The sequence below is a fragment of the Micropterus dolomieu genome, linkage group LG22 (genome assembly GCF_021292245.1).
Source record: "Micropterus dolomieu isolate WLL.071019.BEF.003 ecotype Adirondacks linkage group LG22, ASM2129224v1, whole genome shotgun sequence".
Classification (NCBI taxonomy): domain Eukaryota; kingdom Metazoa; phylum Chordata; class Actinopteri; order Centrarchiformes; family Centrarchidae; genus Micropterus; species Micropterus dolomieu.
In genome coordinates this window covers 1917088-1937543 of record NC_060171.1, presented here as the reverse complement: position 1 = coordinate 1937543, position 20456 = coordinate 1917088, and the positions used below count along the sequence as shown (strand labels likewise).

General features: G+C 40.8%; 1 protein-coding gene across 1 annotated transcript in view; it reads right to left on the bottom strand.

The window, feature by feature from the left end:
* The window catches only part of nox5 (NADPH oxidase, EF-hand calcium binding domain 5), a 32881-nt gene extending 16084 nt beyond the window's left edge, over window positions 1–16797 (bottom strand). Inside the window, exons 1-7 of the mRNA XM_046036985.1 lie at window positions 16677–16797; window positions 11128–11254; window positions 10510–10660; window positions 8187–8397; window positions 5566–5803; window positions 3265–3418; window positions 1369–1541 (exon numbers count right to left, since the gene is read on the bottom strand). Coding sequence (XP_045892941.1) covers window positions 1369–1541; window positions 3265–3418; window positions 5566–5803; window positions 8187–8397; window positions 10510–10660; window positions 11128–11247 — 1047 coding nt within the window. The 5' untranslated portion in view covers window positions 11248–11254; window positions 16677–16797. The remainder of the gene's footprint in view (window positions 1–1368; window positions 1542–3264; window positions 3419–5565; window positions 5804–8186; window positions 8398–10509; window positions 10661–11127; window positions 11255–16676) is intronic.
* Between the last annotated feature and the right edge of the window lie 3659 nt (window positions 16798–20456).

Here is a 20456-nt window from a genome sequence, read left to right as displayed (position 1 = left end):
TACACTGTTATACAAGCTGCACTCTCACTACTTTACGCTGTTATACAAGCTGTACACTCACTACTTTACAAGCTGCACTCTCACTACTTTACACTGTTATACAAGCTGTACGCTCACTACTTTACACTGTTATACAAGCTGTACACTCACTACTTTACAAGCTGCACTCTCACTACTTTACACTGTTATACAAGCTGTACGCTCACTACTTTACGCTGTTATACAAGGTGTACACTCACTACTTTACAAGGTGTACACTCACTACTTTACACTGTTATACAAGCTGTACGCTCACTACTTTACACTGTTATACAAGCTGCACGCTCACTACTTTACACTGTTATACAAGCTGCACGCTCACTACTTTACAAGCTGTACGCTTACTACTTTACACTGTTATACAAGCTGCACGCTCACTACTTTACACTGTTATACAAGCTGCACGCTCACTACTTTACACTGTTATACAAGCTGTACGCTCACTACTTTACACTGTTATACAAGCTGCACGCTCACTACTTTACAAGCTGTACGCTTACTACTTTACACTGTTATACAAGCTGTACGCTCACTACTTTACACTGTTATACAAGCTGCACTCTCACTACTTTACACTGTTATACAAGCTGCACGCTCACTACTTTACAAGCTGTACGCTCACTACTTTACACTGTTATACAAGCTGTACGCTCACTACTTTACGCTGTTATACAAGCTGTACGCTCACTACTTTACACTGTTATACAAGCTGTACGCTCGCTACTTTACACTGGAGCAAAGGGTCATTTCTTCAGCGTTGTCACATAAAAAAATAGAATCAGATATTTAACGTTTATAAGTACAGCTAGTATATTAGTTGATTGACAGAAATGTAATTGGCAACTATTCTGATAATCATTGAAGACATTTAATGTGAAGATTTTCTGCTTCTCCTTTTGATTATTTTATTGTGTTTTAATCATTTTGAGGTTTGAACAAACACTGTGAAGGAGTCACTTTGGACTCTGGGTAACTGTGACCATTTTTCTCTATTTTCAGATAATAATCAGCAGATTAATCCAGAATGAAAATAATCATTAATTGCAGTCTGATACCAAAAAACAACTACAGCAGTGAAATCCTGCTTTTACATGAACATGAGGAATAATAATAATAATAATAATATCATATAATCTGTAATAGTACATTGTTCTAACTTTTAATACTTTAAGTACATTTTCCTGATTTCTTTTCTCCTCTTAAGTTACATTTTAAATGCAGGACTATTACCTGTAACAGAGTATTTAAACAGTGAGGTATTAGTACTTTTACTTGCAGTAAGTAAAGGATCTGAATAGTAAGCGGCAGAATCAGCCTGCAGAGTCTTACCTCAAAGTGTCCGCTGCGTCGTACGAAGGTGCAGGAGCAGAGCACCATGAGGCAGATCAGCGCCTGCAGCACGACTCCGGTCACCGAGGCCGTCCCCTTCACCCAGCCGATGCCGGGCCTCGTGGTCAGCAGGAACTCCCACAGCCGGTACTCGCCGCTCTCCGCCAGCTGCGCTGAAACACACACGGACGCAGCGCCAACACGTCACACCTGCTTCCCCTCACACTCGCTGCTCACCTGTGTCTGCAGGTTCTGGAGGTTCTTTTCAGCCGTCCACCACAGAGTCAGAAAAAACTACATTTTCTTACAAAAATCTATCATAAATAAATAAATGTGACCTCTTCCAGGTCACACTGTTTTAGTCCGATTCTCTTCATCCCCTCCACTAAAAGCACCTGCTGCACCTGCGACTCTGTTTGTTCCGTCTGACTGAATAAAAACTAGAGAAATAAACAGAATCCCAACACGTATCACAATTTAGCAGCATCAAAATAAAGAATAAAATAAGGATATTCACACTCGATTTGAGTTTGATTGATTGAGATAAAGACACACACTCCTACTACACTCTACATCAGTGGAGCTGAGGTGGAGACAGTTTCAGCTTCCTGGGAATCAGCATCACAGAGAACCTGACATTCCCACGCCAAGTTCCTGGCAGCTTTTACAGAGGAGCAGTAGAAAGCATCCTGACTGGAAACATCACTAACATGCGATGTGCACGGCCCAGGACCGGACGGCTCTGCAGCGAGGGATTCAAACTGCTCAGAAGATCATTGGTACCGAGCATCAGTGTCACAATCATTGTTGTCATTTACATCAAATTACTGTGATATTATAATTAATATTATGATTATTGTTTGATATTTGAACAATTGTTCCTTGGCAGGAAAATAAGAAGCAAGAAATTATTTGAATTTAAGATACATTTGTTTGTTTAATTGTAATGTTTATATGTGACTTTCAGCTTTGGCAACATTGTTTACTTCGTGCCAATAAATAATATTGTATTGAACTGAAGTTAACTGGTGACTTTAAATTGCCCTTATGTGTGAGTGTGAGTGGCAGGGTGGCTCCCATACTAATAATATTATTATTAAACAGTGTCCTTTATCAAAGGTACTAATAAAACCCCATGTAGTTTAACTTGCAGCTCTGCAGAATCAAAAACACACAGTTCTGAAAATGTAATTCTTTCAGGGATTTCGCAGCAGTCTGTCCACATAATTAATGATTTAAAGGGTAACGTCGTTATTTATCAACCTGCGTTAGGGCGGGACGATGCGGCCAAAAATGTTATCATGATAAAAAGTTTTATATCTTTCGATATCCCTAATTATCACGATAAGTATCAAATTGTTATTTCTTTCGAGTTTAAAGGCTGATTTTTGCTCCTGAGAGGAAGTTGAGGAAACCTGATGGTTACTTGTGGTTTATGGTCAGAACACTTGATGCCAAACAGTGGATCACTTCACAAATCTGAGGCAGAACATTCAGAACTATTCTGATGGAGGAAAATTAAGTAAAAGCTTTTTCCTCAACAAAATAAATGATTCAAGTGAATAAAATCAAACGTTTATTGGACATTGTTATATTGTTTTTGAAAGAAATTATATTGTGATAATTATTGTTAGTGTTTTATTGTCCCGCCCTGGATCTTACCTTCCAATATTTTTGTGTCTATGTGACAAATTGACATTTTGTACGTCCACGTGCTTGTTTTTGCTGCTGACAGGCTCAGATTATTATTACATGTGTCTGACAGCTTTGAGGAAAGGATCCCTACAGAGAGAGAGAGACCTTTGTTTAAAGAGTCAGATCCTTTTTGTTTCACCAGAAAACCTTCATAACCTTCATGTCCTCCCTTCATAAAAACATTTGACACTCAGTTTGTACCAAAGTTGAAGACGTGAGCGACAGTGTGCACCAGCGTGAAGCAGAGGATGGCGTAGCCCACGATCTGATGCAGCAGGATGTTCTGGTCCAGAGGTAAGACCCTCACCACCCAGGTCGCCCTCAGCCAGGTTAAACAGCGACGCAGCATCAGCACCTGCACACACACAGACACACAAGGTATATTTAAAAGTAGTGCATTACCTCGCACATCTATAACAGGTGGGTCGGAGGGAAACAAGTAGAAACTCCTGCACGCTGTCTAACTTGCAAAAATTAGTTTATCCGCTGCAACGTTTCGGTGCTAGACCTTCATCAGGCAAAATCTTAGACAACGCTGACAGCTTAGAAACTTATTTTTGCAAATTAGACAGAGTGCGGGAGTTTCTTTGCATCATGTAATAAGTAGTAAAATCCATAATCCAATCTGCAGGCCCACAAGAGAGTGAAAACATCAACACATGAAGACATGGAGCAGAGGTTTGCTGTAAACGTTCCATCCAAACAAACCTGGTGCATCAGCTCCAGAGCCGGATGTTACAAAGACTGAAGCTGTGCATCTCCATCACCGGAGGCCGATGCAACGCCGACGACACATTACAGATACATCTGAAGTGATCTGCGGCACGGTACGATTCACCCATTACGATGCAGTGCGGTTTGACACGATTTGATTCACCATGATGTGATAGGACGCAACTGGACGACGCAAAATCATCCGATGCTATGCAATTCAATATGGCACAGAGAGTTTAATTTAATTTCTTTGGCTCTTCTAAAGCAAACAGTAAATCATTCATTAACTAAAAACTTCCACTGATGAAGAATCTCATTTATGCAGCTTCTTTAAGACCTCTAAAAAACAGGGCCTGGACGTGTTTCCTGTTCTCCAGTTACACTTTTAGAAGCCCTCACACATTCAACAGTTTAAGACTTTCAGGAAGCTGCAGCACTTTGCTCCCCAGCCTTGCTAGGCGAGCTAGACTGTAAGCGTGGAGTCTTCAGTCTCTCTTGAAAAGTGTTGGCAAACACTGGATGCAAGGGCGTCGCTTTGTGTTGAAAAGCGGTGGCGACAAAGGAGCTCAGATTAGTGATTAGTGTGAAGAGACACTTAGCTTGCGAGATATCAAAGGTACGTGATATCAGGTTCAAGAAGAAAAGATCCTTAAACAGAGTTTTAAGGATTTCCTCAATGCCAACATACATGAGCGAGGAAACACTTGATTTCCTGCACTCTGGGGAAAGTTTCTGCAGCAGTTTATGGTGGAAAAGGAAACTCAGGCGGCAGGTGACATTTCAAAATAAACAAATCCAACAGAATCTAAGTGAGAGCAGCTCTCAGATCTGTTTCTCCTGTAACATCGTCCCTGCTCAGGCCCGGTTTAGTCTTTAGTCCCTCCTCTTTTGTCATGTTCACAGGGAGAGAACGGAAAACTTGGCCAAAAAGAAACTGCGTCCGGAAGTTGTTATAGTTACTGCACGTTTTTGGGTCATTTTATAATCTGCAGCTTGTTTTTTTTTGGCTTAAGTTAAGTTAAGTTTGGACAACGCACATGTGTTTCTTCTATATTTTTAATTGCATTTAATTTGTTATTAACTCCAAGCTGTATTGCAGAAAGTTTTTAAACAAATTATGCTTTAACAAAGGGGTGGGGACGTGTCCCCAGCGTCCCCAGTGTAAATGACGCCCCTGATTGGATGGTATTTTACTGTGACACGCCTCGAGAGGAGAGACAGCTGAGAAACAGGAGGAAATACTTAACAGTACTTTCTTGTCACAGTAAAATCTGTCTGGCGCAACATGCAGCAAATGGGCAGGACAGGTTAAAAAAAAAAACAGGAACAGGAGGAATCTGAATGTAAAATTATTGGTAACAAAGGTCAGGTTTCTAAATAATAAAAGGCACAGGGCCTCTACTAATACGGATATGTATGCATGTACATAATGATAACAATAATAATGATAATTTCCTTCTGCATCCTTTGTCTCAATAAACTATTGTTTATAGCGTGTATATATGTGTTCTCTATACTGTAGCCTGTGTCTGATTTATTATTGTATTATTGTATAAGTCAGCACATCGTGAGCAATGTATGTATGTGTCCATAAAGCTGATTCTGATTCTGATGTACTTCATTTTTTAGCTTTTATATGTAAGTGTCTTTTATGCTGTTGTTCTGTGACGTGTGTGATTGAGCTCCCTCTGTGCGCCCTCCTTGAAATAAAACTCTTCTGTCGATCACGTGCAGATGTTTTCATGTGTAACAGGCACCAGCTGCACCACCTGTGCCGCCTCCTCGTACCATGACGAGGGTGCAGTTGAAGTTGAGACACTGTCCGCAGCCCTTGGCCACCATGAACCAGCCGCCGCCGTAACTGTGCCGCAGCATGGCCTCGGTGAACAGCAGCACGGTGAGGCCGGCGTACAGGCACAGGAACAGCAGCTTCCGGCTGTTGTTGTGCCAGTAGACCCGGGTCAGGTAACGTGGAGCGCGACGCTTCTTCTGCTCCACGTCAGGAGGCTTCAACCAGTTAGCAGCACTGAGGAGGAGAGGAGGGGCGAGAGAGGCAGAGGAAGAACAAGAGAGAGGGAGAGAGAGAGCAGAGGAATTAATGTTAACCCTAAAATACTCTTCTCTACAGGCCTTCAGTGTTTGGTGCAGCTGACCAGCGTCTCCACACGTCTTTCCAAAACACAAAGAGATTCAGCTCACAGAGATATAAAACACAAGACCTGAGACTGCAGAAACTGAAACCACAGAGCGAGTGGAGTTTTTGTTTGATAACTTTATAAGGTCTCCACTAGACTATTTTGGAGTGGATCAGTCGTCTCTCCGTCGGTTACAGTCAGTCCAGAACGCAGCAGCTCCGCTTCTAACTGGAACTACAAAGCGTGAGCACATGACCCCCGTTCCAGCCTTGCTCCACCGGCTTCCTGTCCGCTTTAGGATAGATTTTAAGATTTTGTTGCTTGTCTTTAAAATTTTAAATGGGTTGACACCTTCTTATTTATCAGACCTTTTACACGTCCGCACTCCGGTCAGAGCACTGAGCTCATCCAATCAGATGCTCCTCGTTGTCCCCTGATCCAGGTTAAAAACTAACGGTGACCGAGCCTTTTCAGTGGCTGCTCCTAACCTGTGGAACACTTTACCTGTTGAAATAAGAAATGTCTGGACTGCTGACACTTTCAGATCCTTGCTAAAGACCCACCTCTTTTCATTGGCCTTCAAACACAGTTGAGTAGTGACATTTTAGACCTTTTCTACTGTTGTTATATTTGTTGTGTATTCTGAAACTGGAAAGCACTTTGGTCAACTAGGGTTGATTTTAAATGTGCTCTAGAAATACACTTGAATTTAATAAAGAACCGTCTAACATTTTGATGACTAAACATTTTTCAAGCAGAAATCTCTCGTTTCCTTTGTCTTGTTTTATTATTATAATTATTTGGGCCAAACAACAGTGGTGGAAACTAACTAAGTACATTTGCTCAAGTACTTAAGTACTTTACTTGAGTATTCCCATGTTATGCTACAGTACACTTCTACATCTCAGAGGGAAATATTGAAGTTTTTTTACTACATTTATTTGACAGCTGCAGGTAATTAATGATCCAATAATTAATAACACGAAGGAAGATGATTCTACAGAATGAGCACCTTTACTTTTGATGGTTTAAGTACACTGTGTTGATAATACTTCTGTACTTTTGCTTAGGAAAGATTCTGAATGCAGAACGTATCCTTGTAAAGGAGCATTTCATAGTGTGGTATAAATACACTGTATAGCCAAAAGTACTGGGACACCCCTGTCTTAATACCTTTAGGAGGGGCTGTTTTTTCACGGTGTGGGGAACCTTAATGTTACAGCAGACAGTTTTAGACAGTAAACAGTTTGTGTTTGTCCTTTTCCTGTTCCAATACGACGGCACTCCTGTGCACAAAGCAGCTCCATTAAAAAATGCTTTTCAATGTTTGGTTTGGAAGAACTTGAGCGGCCTGCTCAGATCCCTCCCCTCAACCCTATAAACACCTTTGGGATGAACTAAAACAGAGACTGCGAGCCAGGATATCGTTCATCATCAGGGTCTGAACTCACAGATGTTCTTCCGCATAAACAGGGAAAAATTCCCACAGACAAACTCCAACATCTGCTAGAAAGCCGTCCCAGAAGAGAGGAAGCTGTTACAGCTGCAAAGGGAGAGCAGCTCCATATTAAAGCCAATGAATTTAGAACAGGATGTCATAAAAACAATGTGCATGTGTCCCAGTACTTTTGTCCCTCTGCTGCTGCTGCTGCTGCTGCGTTCGTCTCCACAGTTTGATTTTATTGTCTGGTCATTTATATGATCCAGACTTCCTGGGATCATTCAGACACGGTCATCATCAACAAACAGCGCAGGGTACTGACCTCATGAAACCGCCTGTCCCAGCAGATCTCCAACGATGGGAATGAAATAAAATAAACCCAGCCTTGCAGGAATTAAAATAATACACAAATATTAACACAAACAAACCATCGGGATCTATTATTTATCTCTCATAACTTACTTTTCTCCTCCCGTTCAGAAATATGTTCAGCAAAGACGTGTTAAAAAGGGGTTCTATTAAAGTTCCATCCTCAAATCTAACTCTTCAGTAATCACTCTGAGGATCTACGAAACATCTTCTTCTTCTTCTTTGAACTCTTACTGAATTGACAATTGATCATTTTAATTATTTGATATTGTTTTATTTTACTTATTATACTCTCTAACTGTTTTTATCATAGTTTGTCCACCGTTTTTACTTTGTCGCTTGGTAAAGTTTATTAACATAAGCATGTTTGGTTAAAGTAGAATCAGTGAACTGTGTGTTGTGGGGATGAATCACAGGAACATTAAACACCAGGAGCAGCATGCAGACAGTAAATGTTGTGTGACCTGATGGTGAGGTTCTCCATCACCTCCGGGAAGTTCTCCAGCTCGGCCTTGAGCTCCTCGAAGGTGATGGCGCCGCTGTTGTCTTTATCGGCCGACTCGAACAGCGCCAGCGTCAGGTCGTCCAGCTTCTCCTCCGGCAGAGAGATGGCGCTCTCACGCAGACACGACTTCAGAACCGTTCGCAGCTCGTCTGGATCGATGGAGCCGCTGCCTGCGAGCAAAAAAACACCTTCTGTTACACTAAAAGAGCAAAGTCACATGACTTTCTGCAAACGTGAGGAGGAAAAACAAGCAACAGGGCTGCAACGAAAGATTCTTTTCATTAAGATGACGTCCTTAAATGTCTTGTTTTATCCACAAAGACATTCGGTTAACTGTCACAGAGGAGGAAAGACACCAGGAAATATTCACATTTAAGTAGCTGGATTTTTCTTTAAATAGAGCGGTCGCCCACTTCTCAGAAGGTCGGTGGTTCGATCCCCGGCTCTGCATGTCTGCCTGGGCAAGACACTGTGTGTGAATGAGTTCATTTCTGCTTCCGTCTGGAAGTTCAATAAAACTTTCAGACAGCAGCGATCAGCTGACATAACCAGCTGTACTTTTGTTCAAAGTACTATCAATATAGAGAGTTTATATTTAAACTGCATTAGGTCATGTAATCTTGGTGAGGCCTCATAACTACACATAACAAAGTTTGGGGATAATCTTTGTTTATCTTAATGTGTTTCTGAAAAGAAACCCAAAACGGTTGAAATATTTCTGTTGAAAAAAAACGATGAAAAACTGCAGCTAACAATTATTTTCATTATCGATTCATCTGTTGATTATTTTCTCGATTAATTAGTTAGGTCCAGAAAAATGTGAAAAATGTCGGTCAGTGTTGTCAACCCAAAGAGATTCAGGTTACTGTCACAGACCAAACCAGAAGATATTCACAATTAAGAAGTTTGAATCAGAGAATTTGGACGTTCACTGGTTCACTGTCCAATCAGGAGCAATCAACAGTTTACACAGGACGACACTGTAGCATCACAAGCTAGCATAGCTTGCAAACATTACAGTTTCAGAGGTTCAAAATTATTTTATTTCTATCTGCACACACAGAGGAAGCTTTGTTTCAGAGTAAGTAGTGTTCAAACAGTTTATGCTAAGCTAACAGAGGTTATTTACTGACTTAGTCAAATGTCATCAGCATAATGTTTAGTAATTTGAGGCATGTTTCATTTTTTAATTGTAATTTAAAATCCTTTATTAAAACAGCATTTATTAAGTTTCAGGTCAGAGACGGCGACCGTGCTCCATATTACCTCTTTTACTCTAAACAGCTCAAAAGTTAGCTTGCTAACATTAGCTTTGTCAGTTGGTTCAGTTAGCTAACAACAGTCTGTAAATATTTAGTAACAACTACTCTCTACTTAAGACCAATTAGGGAGAGGCAACCTGGTTTAATTTAGTGATGATAAGCTCCACGCGGGAAACTGTTTTTTACGTTAACATGACACTAAGTTTGAACCCGACTGCTACAGTTTTGTTTTTTTGGCTTTCCTGGAGTTAAGGGTTAAGGTTGAGTTCACCCTGCAGACGCCAAGTCTGAACAAAGCAGAAACCTCCGGGTCTGAAAGTGAAGCCAACGCGGAAGTAACTTAAACCTGCGTTCTCTCCAGCAGCCAGCAGGGGGCGACTCCACCGGCTGCAGAAAGAAGTGTGATTGTATAGAAGTCTATGAGAAAATGTTGCTACTTGTCAGCTGATTTATTCCCTCAGTAAACACTTTCCTGATGAGTTTATGGTCTCAGTCGCTCGTTTCAAGTCTTCTTCAACACAGCATGATGTTCATTTAGTAAATTATGGTCCCATTTAGAGGAACAGAGACCAGGAAGCAGGGGAGGCTTTAGGACTCGTATCCGCTGCTCTGTGTACATTTAACCAGCGCCGCTGAAAAACCTTTCAGGAGTCGGCAGGTAATTTTTCTGTAAGTTATTTTCAGCCTGTTTGTCGCTAGCTAAAATCAGCATCCCAGCTAATTAAAGATGCACCTAGCTAACCAAGCTAGCTAGCACACACGTCTCATCCCAATATGGTCACGTCTGGTTCCAAAAAAACAAGATGGCGACGGCTAAAATGCCAAACTGCCAAACTGCAGGCTTCGCCCACTTCTTTCTACAGACTATGGTCTGAACAGCAGTCACATCAGCCTTATATAAAGACTATATCTGTATAAACCATAGCTTTATATCATTTAATAGTTGTTACGATGGCGTTGAGTTCAAACTCCTGTGTGTCTATATGTGTGTGTGTTTGTTTGTTAAACTGGACCACTGACCGTCCACATCGTAGACCTGGAAGAGGAACCTGAGCTTGTCCGTCTCGCTGCCGTGGATCAGCAGGTCCAGAGCTTTCAGCAGCTCGTCCAGACTGATGGAGCTGCTGCCGTCCGAGTCAAACAGCGCGAAGAAGCGCTCGGCAAAGAACGACTGCACAGAACAAACACGTGATAACACAGACAGGTATCACAGCAAAGCTCAGCCTGTCAAACATCAACTCTTCTGTATTTCTATTTTATTCTACTTTATGCTTCTACTCCACCACATCTAAGAGGCAAATACTGCCCTTTTTACTGCACTTCATGCAATTTAACTGTATATAAAGTAGTTTAAACTCACGCTAGTTCCACCTGAAGCAGCTACAACAGTAAAATGCTGAACTTTTGTTTGCTGATACTTGAAGTACATGAGGTGATAATACTTGGTGTGTTTAATGCAGGACTTTTACTTGTAGTCTCTGAAATCCCGAAAGGTGATATTTTATTTTATCTTGTTTGCACATGTAAAAATATCACCTCATGGGACATCAGGGGCTCCATAAATAACAATTTGAGTATTTCCACACTGTTGTATTTGTACTTTTACTTCAGTAAAGAATATGAGTACTTCTTTCTCACATCTTTGACCTTGAGAGCCGCTTTAAACTCATCGATGTCGATCTCTTTGTCGTCTCCGGCGATGCTCTCAAACTGTCTGGTCATCCAGTCCAGCCAGCGGGCGTCCTCGTCCAGACTCATGCTGCTGCTGGAGGACACAAGCCAACCGTCTCAGTGCTGGGACTAAATCTCACACTGCTTCTTTCATGTATTAGCACCATTAGCACATCCCAGAGCCTTTAAATAAAGAACATGTTGAGGGTAGATTGGCCCTAACCCAGAATGAGGGGGGACGGCGTTTCCCCTACAGAGGAAAAGGGGAGTTCCTCTGGGGTCAGTCCTGAGTTCAATAATTGTCCTTTTAACACGTTTTGTGTTGAAGTATGACAACGTAAATGTCTACATAAAAAGGAAATACAAATCACAATGTCAATGTATTTCACTTTGTTTCTGTTTGCTTTGTTTTAATTTGGGCATTTTAAATGCTGATAGCAATTATAATATATCATTTGCACCAACAGCAATTAATGCCCTAAATTGGCACTGAGCTCGAGCTGCTGCTCAGAAGCATCCTACAGTGATGAGGCTATTCAGTACTTTTAGACAAACAAATTATATGTTGTACACGGTAACGGCTGATCTTATTTTTGTCCATGTCTCGTGTATGTTTGCTTCTGTTTCTGTTTTTTAACCCTATTGCAAATCAAATTTCCCCTGGTGGGACAATAAAGATAGAACTGAATTGAAAACCGATGCAACATTTATAATTTCCCGTATCAAAACCAGACAGTATTATTTTGTTTTTGTCAGACCATCAGCCCAAAACCCAAAGAAACAAAGAAAAGCAGAAACTAAAATCAGAGAACATTTTCTGTTTGATAAAATGGCTAAAATGATGAATCAGTTATCAAGATAGTTGATTTATTTTGTGTAAATTGAATAACTGATTATTCAACTAATAGTTTAGCTTTGTAGAGGTTAAAAAAGTGAGTTTGTAGTGAAACCGAAACACATTGCAAACTGTAAACAAATCCTACCTAGATGAAAGACATGATGACATTTAACTGCCACCTTCTGTCTGCTTTTGTTTTATTCATACAAAGTCCTTCAAAGTTCAGTGAATCTCACACAGAGCTGTTTCTGAGGGGACAGGAGATGCTACCGAAGACGTAGCAAACACCGGAGAGAGGGAAACAAGCTCCCAGAGAAACCCGGGGAGACGCCGGCTGGCTGAAGAACAACCACGACAAACTGGACAAAGAGGCGGCGTCGAGCCACAGAGAGGTTGTGTTGGATGGAATCAGGAGAAGAAGCAGGCGGAGGCGTCCTGAGTTAGATCCAGTCTGTCATCACAGACTGAGGATGACTGCTCAAAAAAGAAATTTACCTACATTTTTTTTATATAATAACTGCATTTCGACAACTGTGCATTAAGAAACATAAAAAGACGCGTAGAAACAAGCCGCTCTCACTGGTCAAGTCGTCACATACAGTAGCTCACAAAGTGAGTGCACCCCTCACATCTGATCTAAAGAAATGACGTTTTACTACAATGTAAAGTAGTGAGTGTACAGCTTGTAGAACAGTGTAAATTTGCTGTCCCCTCAAAATAACAATAACAAAAGTGAGCACACCGCTAAGTGAAAATGTCCAAATTGGGCCCAAAGTGTCAATATTTTGTGGGGCCACCATTATTTTCCAGGGCTGCCTTAAACATCACCCCTCAGCTCCCCCAGGCTGCATGTCGAAGTGGGCAAGATATTGCCGAATTGCCCCTGGCGGAATGTGTGTCTGTAAGTTTCTGTTTGTGAATGAATGTGTGTGAATGGTGAATGCAGATGTAAAAGTGGTAGAAAAGACTAGAAAGGTGCTATACAAATATGGAGCATTTACATTTACCATCTCAACCAAATAAGTTTATATTGGACCCAATTTCGGCATTTTCATTAACGGCTGTGTGATGTGTTATTTTGAGGGGACAGTAAATTTACACTGTTATACAAGCTCACTACTTTACACTGGAGCAAAGTGTCTTTTCTTCAGTGTTGTTATGATATGGAATGTTTTTGTCGAGACTACATTTTTGGCCATGGTCGAGACCCATCTACGTCAGTTGGTGAACCCCTTAGCGTCATAGTTCAACGCAGTGGGGGAAACCCTGTAGGGTCACTTCAGAGGATATTTAACAGTAAATTCAGAGTAAGGAGGTGTTTGGGGTGGACGGAGGGCCAGAAACTGGACTTTCAACCAGGAGACCGGCGTTCGTTTTCCGTGTGAAACAAAAAGATTTAATGTTTTAATTATAGTAACTTATCCTATGTGAGTTAACTGACGTACGTAATGTATTAATTTTAACCCAAACCATGATCTTTTCTTCACCCTAACGAAGTACTTTTGGTGCCTAAACTTAACCAAATTGCAGTGTGTGCCGTTTGAAAGTGCCGACGTTTCACAATGTTAACAAGTACTTTTATTTTGAAAATGTAAGTGGATGTTGCCTATTTATCATTACCCAGCAGGGCGTTAAAACGACATGGGGTCTGGACCAACAGCCATAAGTGACGAGTTGGGAGTGAGAACGTGTTGGTAGATATTAAAACTGAACAGATGTTGAACATCATTTTAATATCATCTGTTGTCCTTTGGAAATGAGATTAGAGAGTAAAGCTCAGAGCTCATGAGTTAAACTTTATCAACGTCTCTACCTTTTGGTTTATTTTGCACTGATGTTATAATTTGGTTTTAAGATTCTCTTGTTGAAGATGATGTTAAATGTTTTATTTCTTTCTGTTGAATGTTTTGTCAGTACTTCCAGCAGCGTATAACAATAATTCCTAATGAAATATGAACTGCAGCAGAAAATGGATGGAGGGATTAACTAATTGCTTAACATTTAATTAACATAACATTGACGTCCTGAACAACTCACAAGTTATTCCACAAACATCAACAGGCTACTGTTCACCAGGAGACGACGGACCGTCAAACCATTCATTGCATTTTCGCCAAATTTTTCCAGTAACACTCGCTATTTTGGCTGAGCTACAGATCTCTTTCCTCTTCTTGATGAAGACTAATATTCATTAATATCTAACAGCTAGTTTGCATCGGTGAAGTTTGTCCGAGTAGTAACTAGAGACTCCATTTACTCATTTAGCTGAGGCTTTGATCCAAAACGACTTGGAGCAACTAGGGTTAAGTGTCTTGGGACGTATCAGGGACACAATGGAGGATGCGTTGCAGTGGGGACTGAACTCCCCACTGTGGTCGAAATTTTTTTTATCTTCGCCGTTTTATACGGAAGCCCTAAGCGGCCATCGATTCACATCTTTATTTTACTCCATTTACTCCGTGATAACGGGATCACTATCTCGTGATCTCGAGATAACGACTGTTGTTTTCTTGTGATAACGGGATCATTACAGCCGTAATGAAATAAAACTTAGCGAAAATAAGAATATTAGATATATTATTATATATCCAAAATATTAAAATACAATTATTTTATTTTGTATATTCCCCTTAGCTTTGGCAACACTTTCGTTTTAACATTCATGCCAATAAAGCAAATTTGGTTTCGACCTGACTTCTTTTCCCCAGAGCCCCCAGCTGCAGCAGTGCATGGATCATGTGTAAAATTCCTCCAGCCAGAGGGAACGATCACCAACTGTTTTTTGCATCTAGGCCTGATGGTTGAGGAGTTACTACTGATTCCTCCTGTTATTTTAGGCATTTTCCTGGAAAAGGGTGCCTGTGTGCAACAGGATAAAATACAAAACCTTATTAAAAGCTTGGTTTAAAAGATGCGTTTTTAGGTGTTTTCTAAAAGTTTTCACAGAATCCAAGACACAGAATTCACCTCCTGTCTTCACGTGTGTTCTGGGGACAGGAGGTAAAACAGGAATAGTTAGTAACTAATAAGTAAGTTCTAGCAGCTTTTAAATAGCAAACTGTAAGTTTTAAGGATTAAATGTAAAAACGTCCCGCCATAAACTAAAACTCTTTCTGGAGCGACATCCATGTGAGCAGAGAACAGACCCCTGAGGAACCTCGCCGGTGATCGTCCTTTTCTTTTGCTTCGCTCTTTGTCTGCAGTCTGTCTCTCTGCGGCCGGAACATCTTATTCAGCGCGTTATCTCACCCACGAGGCTCCGCTCAGCGCCAAAGGCCAACCTTCATGAACAGCTGAAGTCCTGCGGACGTCCCGCTGGATCCCCACAGAGACGATTATTGACGGACTGCAGAGACATTTAGGGATGTTTCCATAGAGATGTCAGCCACAGAGAGGGAACAACAACACGCATGTTCAGGTGTGATGAAGAAGTTTCAGATACTGATGAAGACTGAGCACAGCGTGGTTTACTGAGCCCCCTGCTTCCTGCAGGTTTCCCTCTTGGCTCATCAGAAGCAGATCTGGAAGGTCAGCTGCTGACTCCACCTGCGTTTACCTCTTACATCTCGTAAAGTCTCCCTCCAGTGTATTTTGACATTTTTATGATATTTCATATTTTTCTGAATAACTTAATTTTGTGCTCAAAGTTGCGGAAGTTTTTAAAACGAGCTGATGTCGTCTGACTATATCCACCTCCTCCAGGTGCACGGTCAGCGTCAGTCTGACAAACATAACACATACTGTAAGACAGCCAGTCAAGTTCCCTTGTATTCTGAAAATAATTGTATAGTTTAGTCATATGTCTGTGATGGCGTGTCTGCCTGTCCGTCAGTTTGTTAGGTCTAACGTTAATTGGCTGGGTGTGAGTTACCCCTAAGAATATTCTTCTCATGGCTGAAAATCAGCTGGAGCAACAAAGCTGAAACACACAGATCGTACGTCCACAACAGCTCTTTTCAGTGTTAGAACATATTCCACAAATATTAAGAATTCTGTATTTGCGGCTCTAAACGTCCCCTTTTCTACGTTTTTCTGAATCAGAATCAGAAATACTTCCCACTGATCCCCTCGTTGTTGCTAAACAAGGCGTTAAAGAAAATCGGAATAATAATAAAAATGTTGGAAAGTAGAAAATAAAGACCAGAAAATATAAAATCTAAATAGGAGTGAGGAAATATTCTACAGTATGTGACAGAAGTGTGGTGGCAGTAATAATGTACAGGTAATAAAGCACATTCAGCAACATTTCAAGATCCAGTTAAGGAATGAAGAGTCAGAGTTTCTGAGTTGATCTAAACGTAAAGCTTCAAATCATTTTTCCCAGTTGTGAAGTAAAATAAACCACATTTACTACAAAATTAAAGGCAAAATAAAGATCAGACTGTAACAGCTCCCAGCATTAGGGCTGCAACAACAACTGTTTTCATTACTGATTAATCTGCTGATTATTTTCTCGATTAATTTGGTCTATAAAATATCAGCAAACAGTAAAGAAGGAGGTTAGGTTATAACATCCTAAATGTCCTGTTTGGTTCAACAAACAGCCCCAAAAACCAGAAACATTCACTTTTCTGGGATTAAAGACAAAGAAAATCAGCAAATTCTCACATTTGAGAACCTGGAACATCAGTTTAAACAATTAATTGATAACAGTAAAAGCAGAGGATGTGAGTTTTACCTGCTGCGTCCTCGGCGGGGTGATGTCTCTGTGTTCAGTCTTCTTCCCGTCCTCCTGGTCTGCAGACGTCCCGGTCTGAGTCAGCTGCAGCTGACAGGATGGAGCTGAACCTCCTCAGTGGGCAGACGGGGGACGCTGCAGGACGAGGACTCAGCAACACAGCAGGAGGAGGATAATGAACACAGCAGATAAAGAGGGTGCAGAGGCAGGAAAACTAAACAGGACTACAGACAAAATCTACCACTAAAGATTGTTTTACTATCAACTAATCTGCAGATTCTTTTTCTTGATTACAGTAAAATTCAAAAGTATATCCAGGCTTTTATTTGCTTCAGTCACAGAACCCACTCGGCCTGTCTATTTATTTCAACCAGTGTGAATATTAGATTACATTAGATTCAACTTTATTGTCATCACGCATGTCACCAGGCACAAGCAACGAAATACAGGTAGCATCTAACCAAAAGTGCTTAACCTGTTGGAAACCTGCACCTTATTCCAGGAAAAACAACTAATACACCTAGAATGCAACTTTAACTGTAAATTTGATGAAAATAAACTAAAATACAAACAGTTATCATACAATATTTTTAAAATATATCAGGCGAATGTCCATATTTTGGCAATATTTACTGTTTAAGCATTAATTAAATAAAATATGATACATTATTATACAAACTGCAAGATTATATATATATATATATATATATATATATATGTCTACATGAATGTCTATTGCTACAGGTAAGTACAGGCTATGAACAGTTTCTAACTATGGTATGAATAACAATACAGTGTGAACAGTAGTGCAAAGGAGTGATTTACAGTATATACAGAATGTACAGTAGTTCTATAAAACTGATATACTGACTGTCTTTTCTTCTCTCTTGTTTGCCATAACGGTAAATCTGAATTGTTTCTGTAAAATAAACTGAATGACTGAATTGTGGAGAATCTAACTGATATAACGATGTGCAGCATGTTCATTCTGACAAAGCAGGCGACCCGGTGGACTTTAAAGAGGTGGTATTCTGCTGTTATTATAGTTATTATAGTTATTATAGTTATTATTTCAGGTTCAGAATCTTATTTAGAGGTTGTACCAGAGCAGGTTTACATGGTTATATTTTTGTCATCCTGCACATTGCTGCAGCTCCTCTTTTCAGCCTGTGTTGAAGGCTTCGTTTTAGCTATGAAGTGATACATCTTGTCTCTAAATGATCTTTGTTGGGAGTTGCACATGCTCAGTTCCTAGTTAAGGACTACTAGCCAATCAGAAGCAGAGAAGCCGGTAAACGGCTCGGGTTCAGCCGTACGTGTTGCCGACTGGAGCGAGAGTTTCAGAGCGGTGAGTTATTAATCTGTATCCATAAAGTTTTAACTGAGCTCTGTCTCTACATCACAGGAACAACTTTCTGTCCACTGACTGCCTGGAGGGTAGCTAGTGTTTGGAAGGGAGAGGAGAGCTGTGTGCTGCAGCTCGCTGTTTCTGAGGAGCCGCTTGGCGAGCGTTATAGGAGGCGCGTTTAGCTTTCATCCCTGTGACGTCACAGGGATGAAAGGGAAGCGGCTGGACTACAAACGAGCTGTTTTCAGTTCAGAGCAGAGTTTTCTGTGGGAGATGGGAACTCACTTTGGGCTGGACTTTGGGCTTTTTTACTTTTTTATTGTTTGATAATCCAGTGTGACAACTTACCTGCCGATGGGGTCAAAGTGCACGCTCTCTCTTCAACAGTCTACAACTCCGTGATGAGATAAGACATGAAGATGTAATGAATACAAAATATGTGCCCCAGACTTCATTCTTTCATTTGGTATGACGTGTGTACCATTGTGACGAAGCAGTGTTTCCCCTAAGATGGAGTTGTAGCAGCGGAGGCGAAGCAAAATTTTTGTCTGAATATAAAACCCCAACACAACATGTCTCAGCAACATTACTCTTGTGTCCATGAGCATGCGATGCACATTAGAATAGCTTAAAACTTCAGTGTTTTCCCAGTTTAATGTGAGCTTTAGATTAATGTTTTGGTGCTGCTCGTGGTGGTCGGGGGGTTTGGGGTCCTCCCCTAAGAAACTTTTACGTTTTCCAATGACAAATATGTAATTTCACATCATATCTCTGAACAAATAGTTGGAAAAGCACGAGCAGATAACAAACAACCAACAGCCAAAGATCGGTCTGCTGGAGGAACTACAACCTTCAGATCTGGAGAAAGTAATTTGGTTGGTTCTGATGCTCCACAGTGATTTTACAGTTTACAGCATGTTTTGGGCATCACCCCCTGAAACTCTGTTAATATGACCTCAGAATCATTACATGTTTGCCTTCTGTGTCTTCGTTTCACAGCTTCTGACATTTATCTGTAGACATTAATATAAAAAATAGGCAGCATGAGAAACCTCCTCCCTTCTGAGGTGCATTTTATTTGCATATTAAAATCCAAAAAGAAACGTCTCCTCATCGGCTTAAAAGGACGAGTTTGCATCACTAATTAGCTTTACTAAGCTCAGCTCCTCCAGTCACCTCCGTCCTTTCTTTTCCAAAACCACTTTTTCAGACTGAAAACTGAAAACTAATTGAATCAGTCTGTGCAGGACGGAGCTGCAGGCTGCGTCAGTTTACTCTCAGTTTGTACTTGATGTTCTCAACATTGGACAAGTAGGCAAAATTAAAAACGTTATTATTAATAGTGACCTCTCTCCTCTCACTGTACTTACAAATCCTCATATGGATCCTCTTTAGTCCATATTATCTGTTCATGAGGCTGTAACAGGGCGTGATTTGTAAAAAAACAGAGGGGGGATGTTTTGAAATGTATTTTTTTTTTTGTCATGAAACCCCCCCCCACCTTCCACCACGCAGGTGAACTGTGAATATGTAGAAGGGGGTGCGTTGCCTAAAATGTTTGGGAACTGCTGGACTAATCTATACACCGCCGTTATTTAATATTCCGTGAAGAACGATTATATTTAAGCTGAATTCCTCTTCTCGAGCTATTTTTCTAAATATCTGCAGGCCCCCTAAATACTGTGCAAACTTTTTTAATGACTTGATGAACTGCTGTCTATAATCTGTGTTGACTTTGACTGTGTGGTTATTGTTGGTGATTTTAACATCCATGTTGACAACCCCCAGGAAAGAGGGACTAAAGAACTGTGTTGTGTTCTTGATAATTATGGGTTGACTCAACGTGACGAGGCCCACGCACAATAAGGGGCACACTTTGGAGTCTGACCATTTCCAAGGATGTTATTGTTTTTGGAGCCAGGGAGGGACGATTGAAAGTCAGTGCTTGACTTCAATCTGTAATGTTAAGAACCACAAATCAAGCCAGAAATCTTGGTGTAGTCATGGACTCAGACCTGAATTTGAGGAGCCACATTAAGACAATTACAAAGTCAGCCTACTATCACCTGAAGAATATCTCACGGATTAAAGGACTTATGTCTCAGCAAGACCTGGAAAAACTTATCCATGCATTTATCTTCAGTCGACTCGACTGCTGTAACGGTGTCCTTACAGGCTCCCTAAGAAATCCAGACAGCTGCAGCTGATTCAGAACGCTGCTGCTCGAGTCCTCACTAAGACCAAAAAGGTGGATCACATCAGTCCAGTTCTGAGGTCTTTACATTGGCTTCCTGTATGTCAAAGAATTGACTTCAAAATCCTGCTGTTAGTTTATAAAGCACTAAATGGTTTAGGGCCAAAATACATTTCTGATCTTCTGCTTCGTTACGAACCATCCAGACCTCTCAGGTCGTCTGGGATCAGGTCTGCTT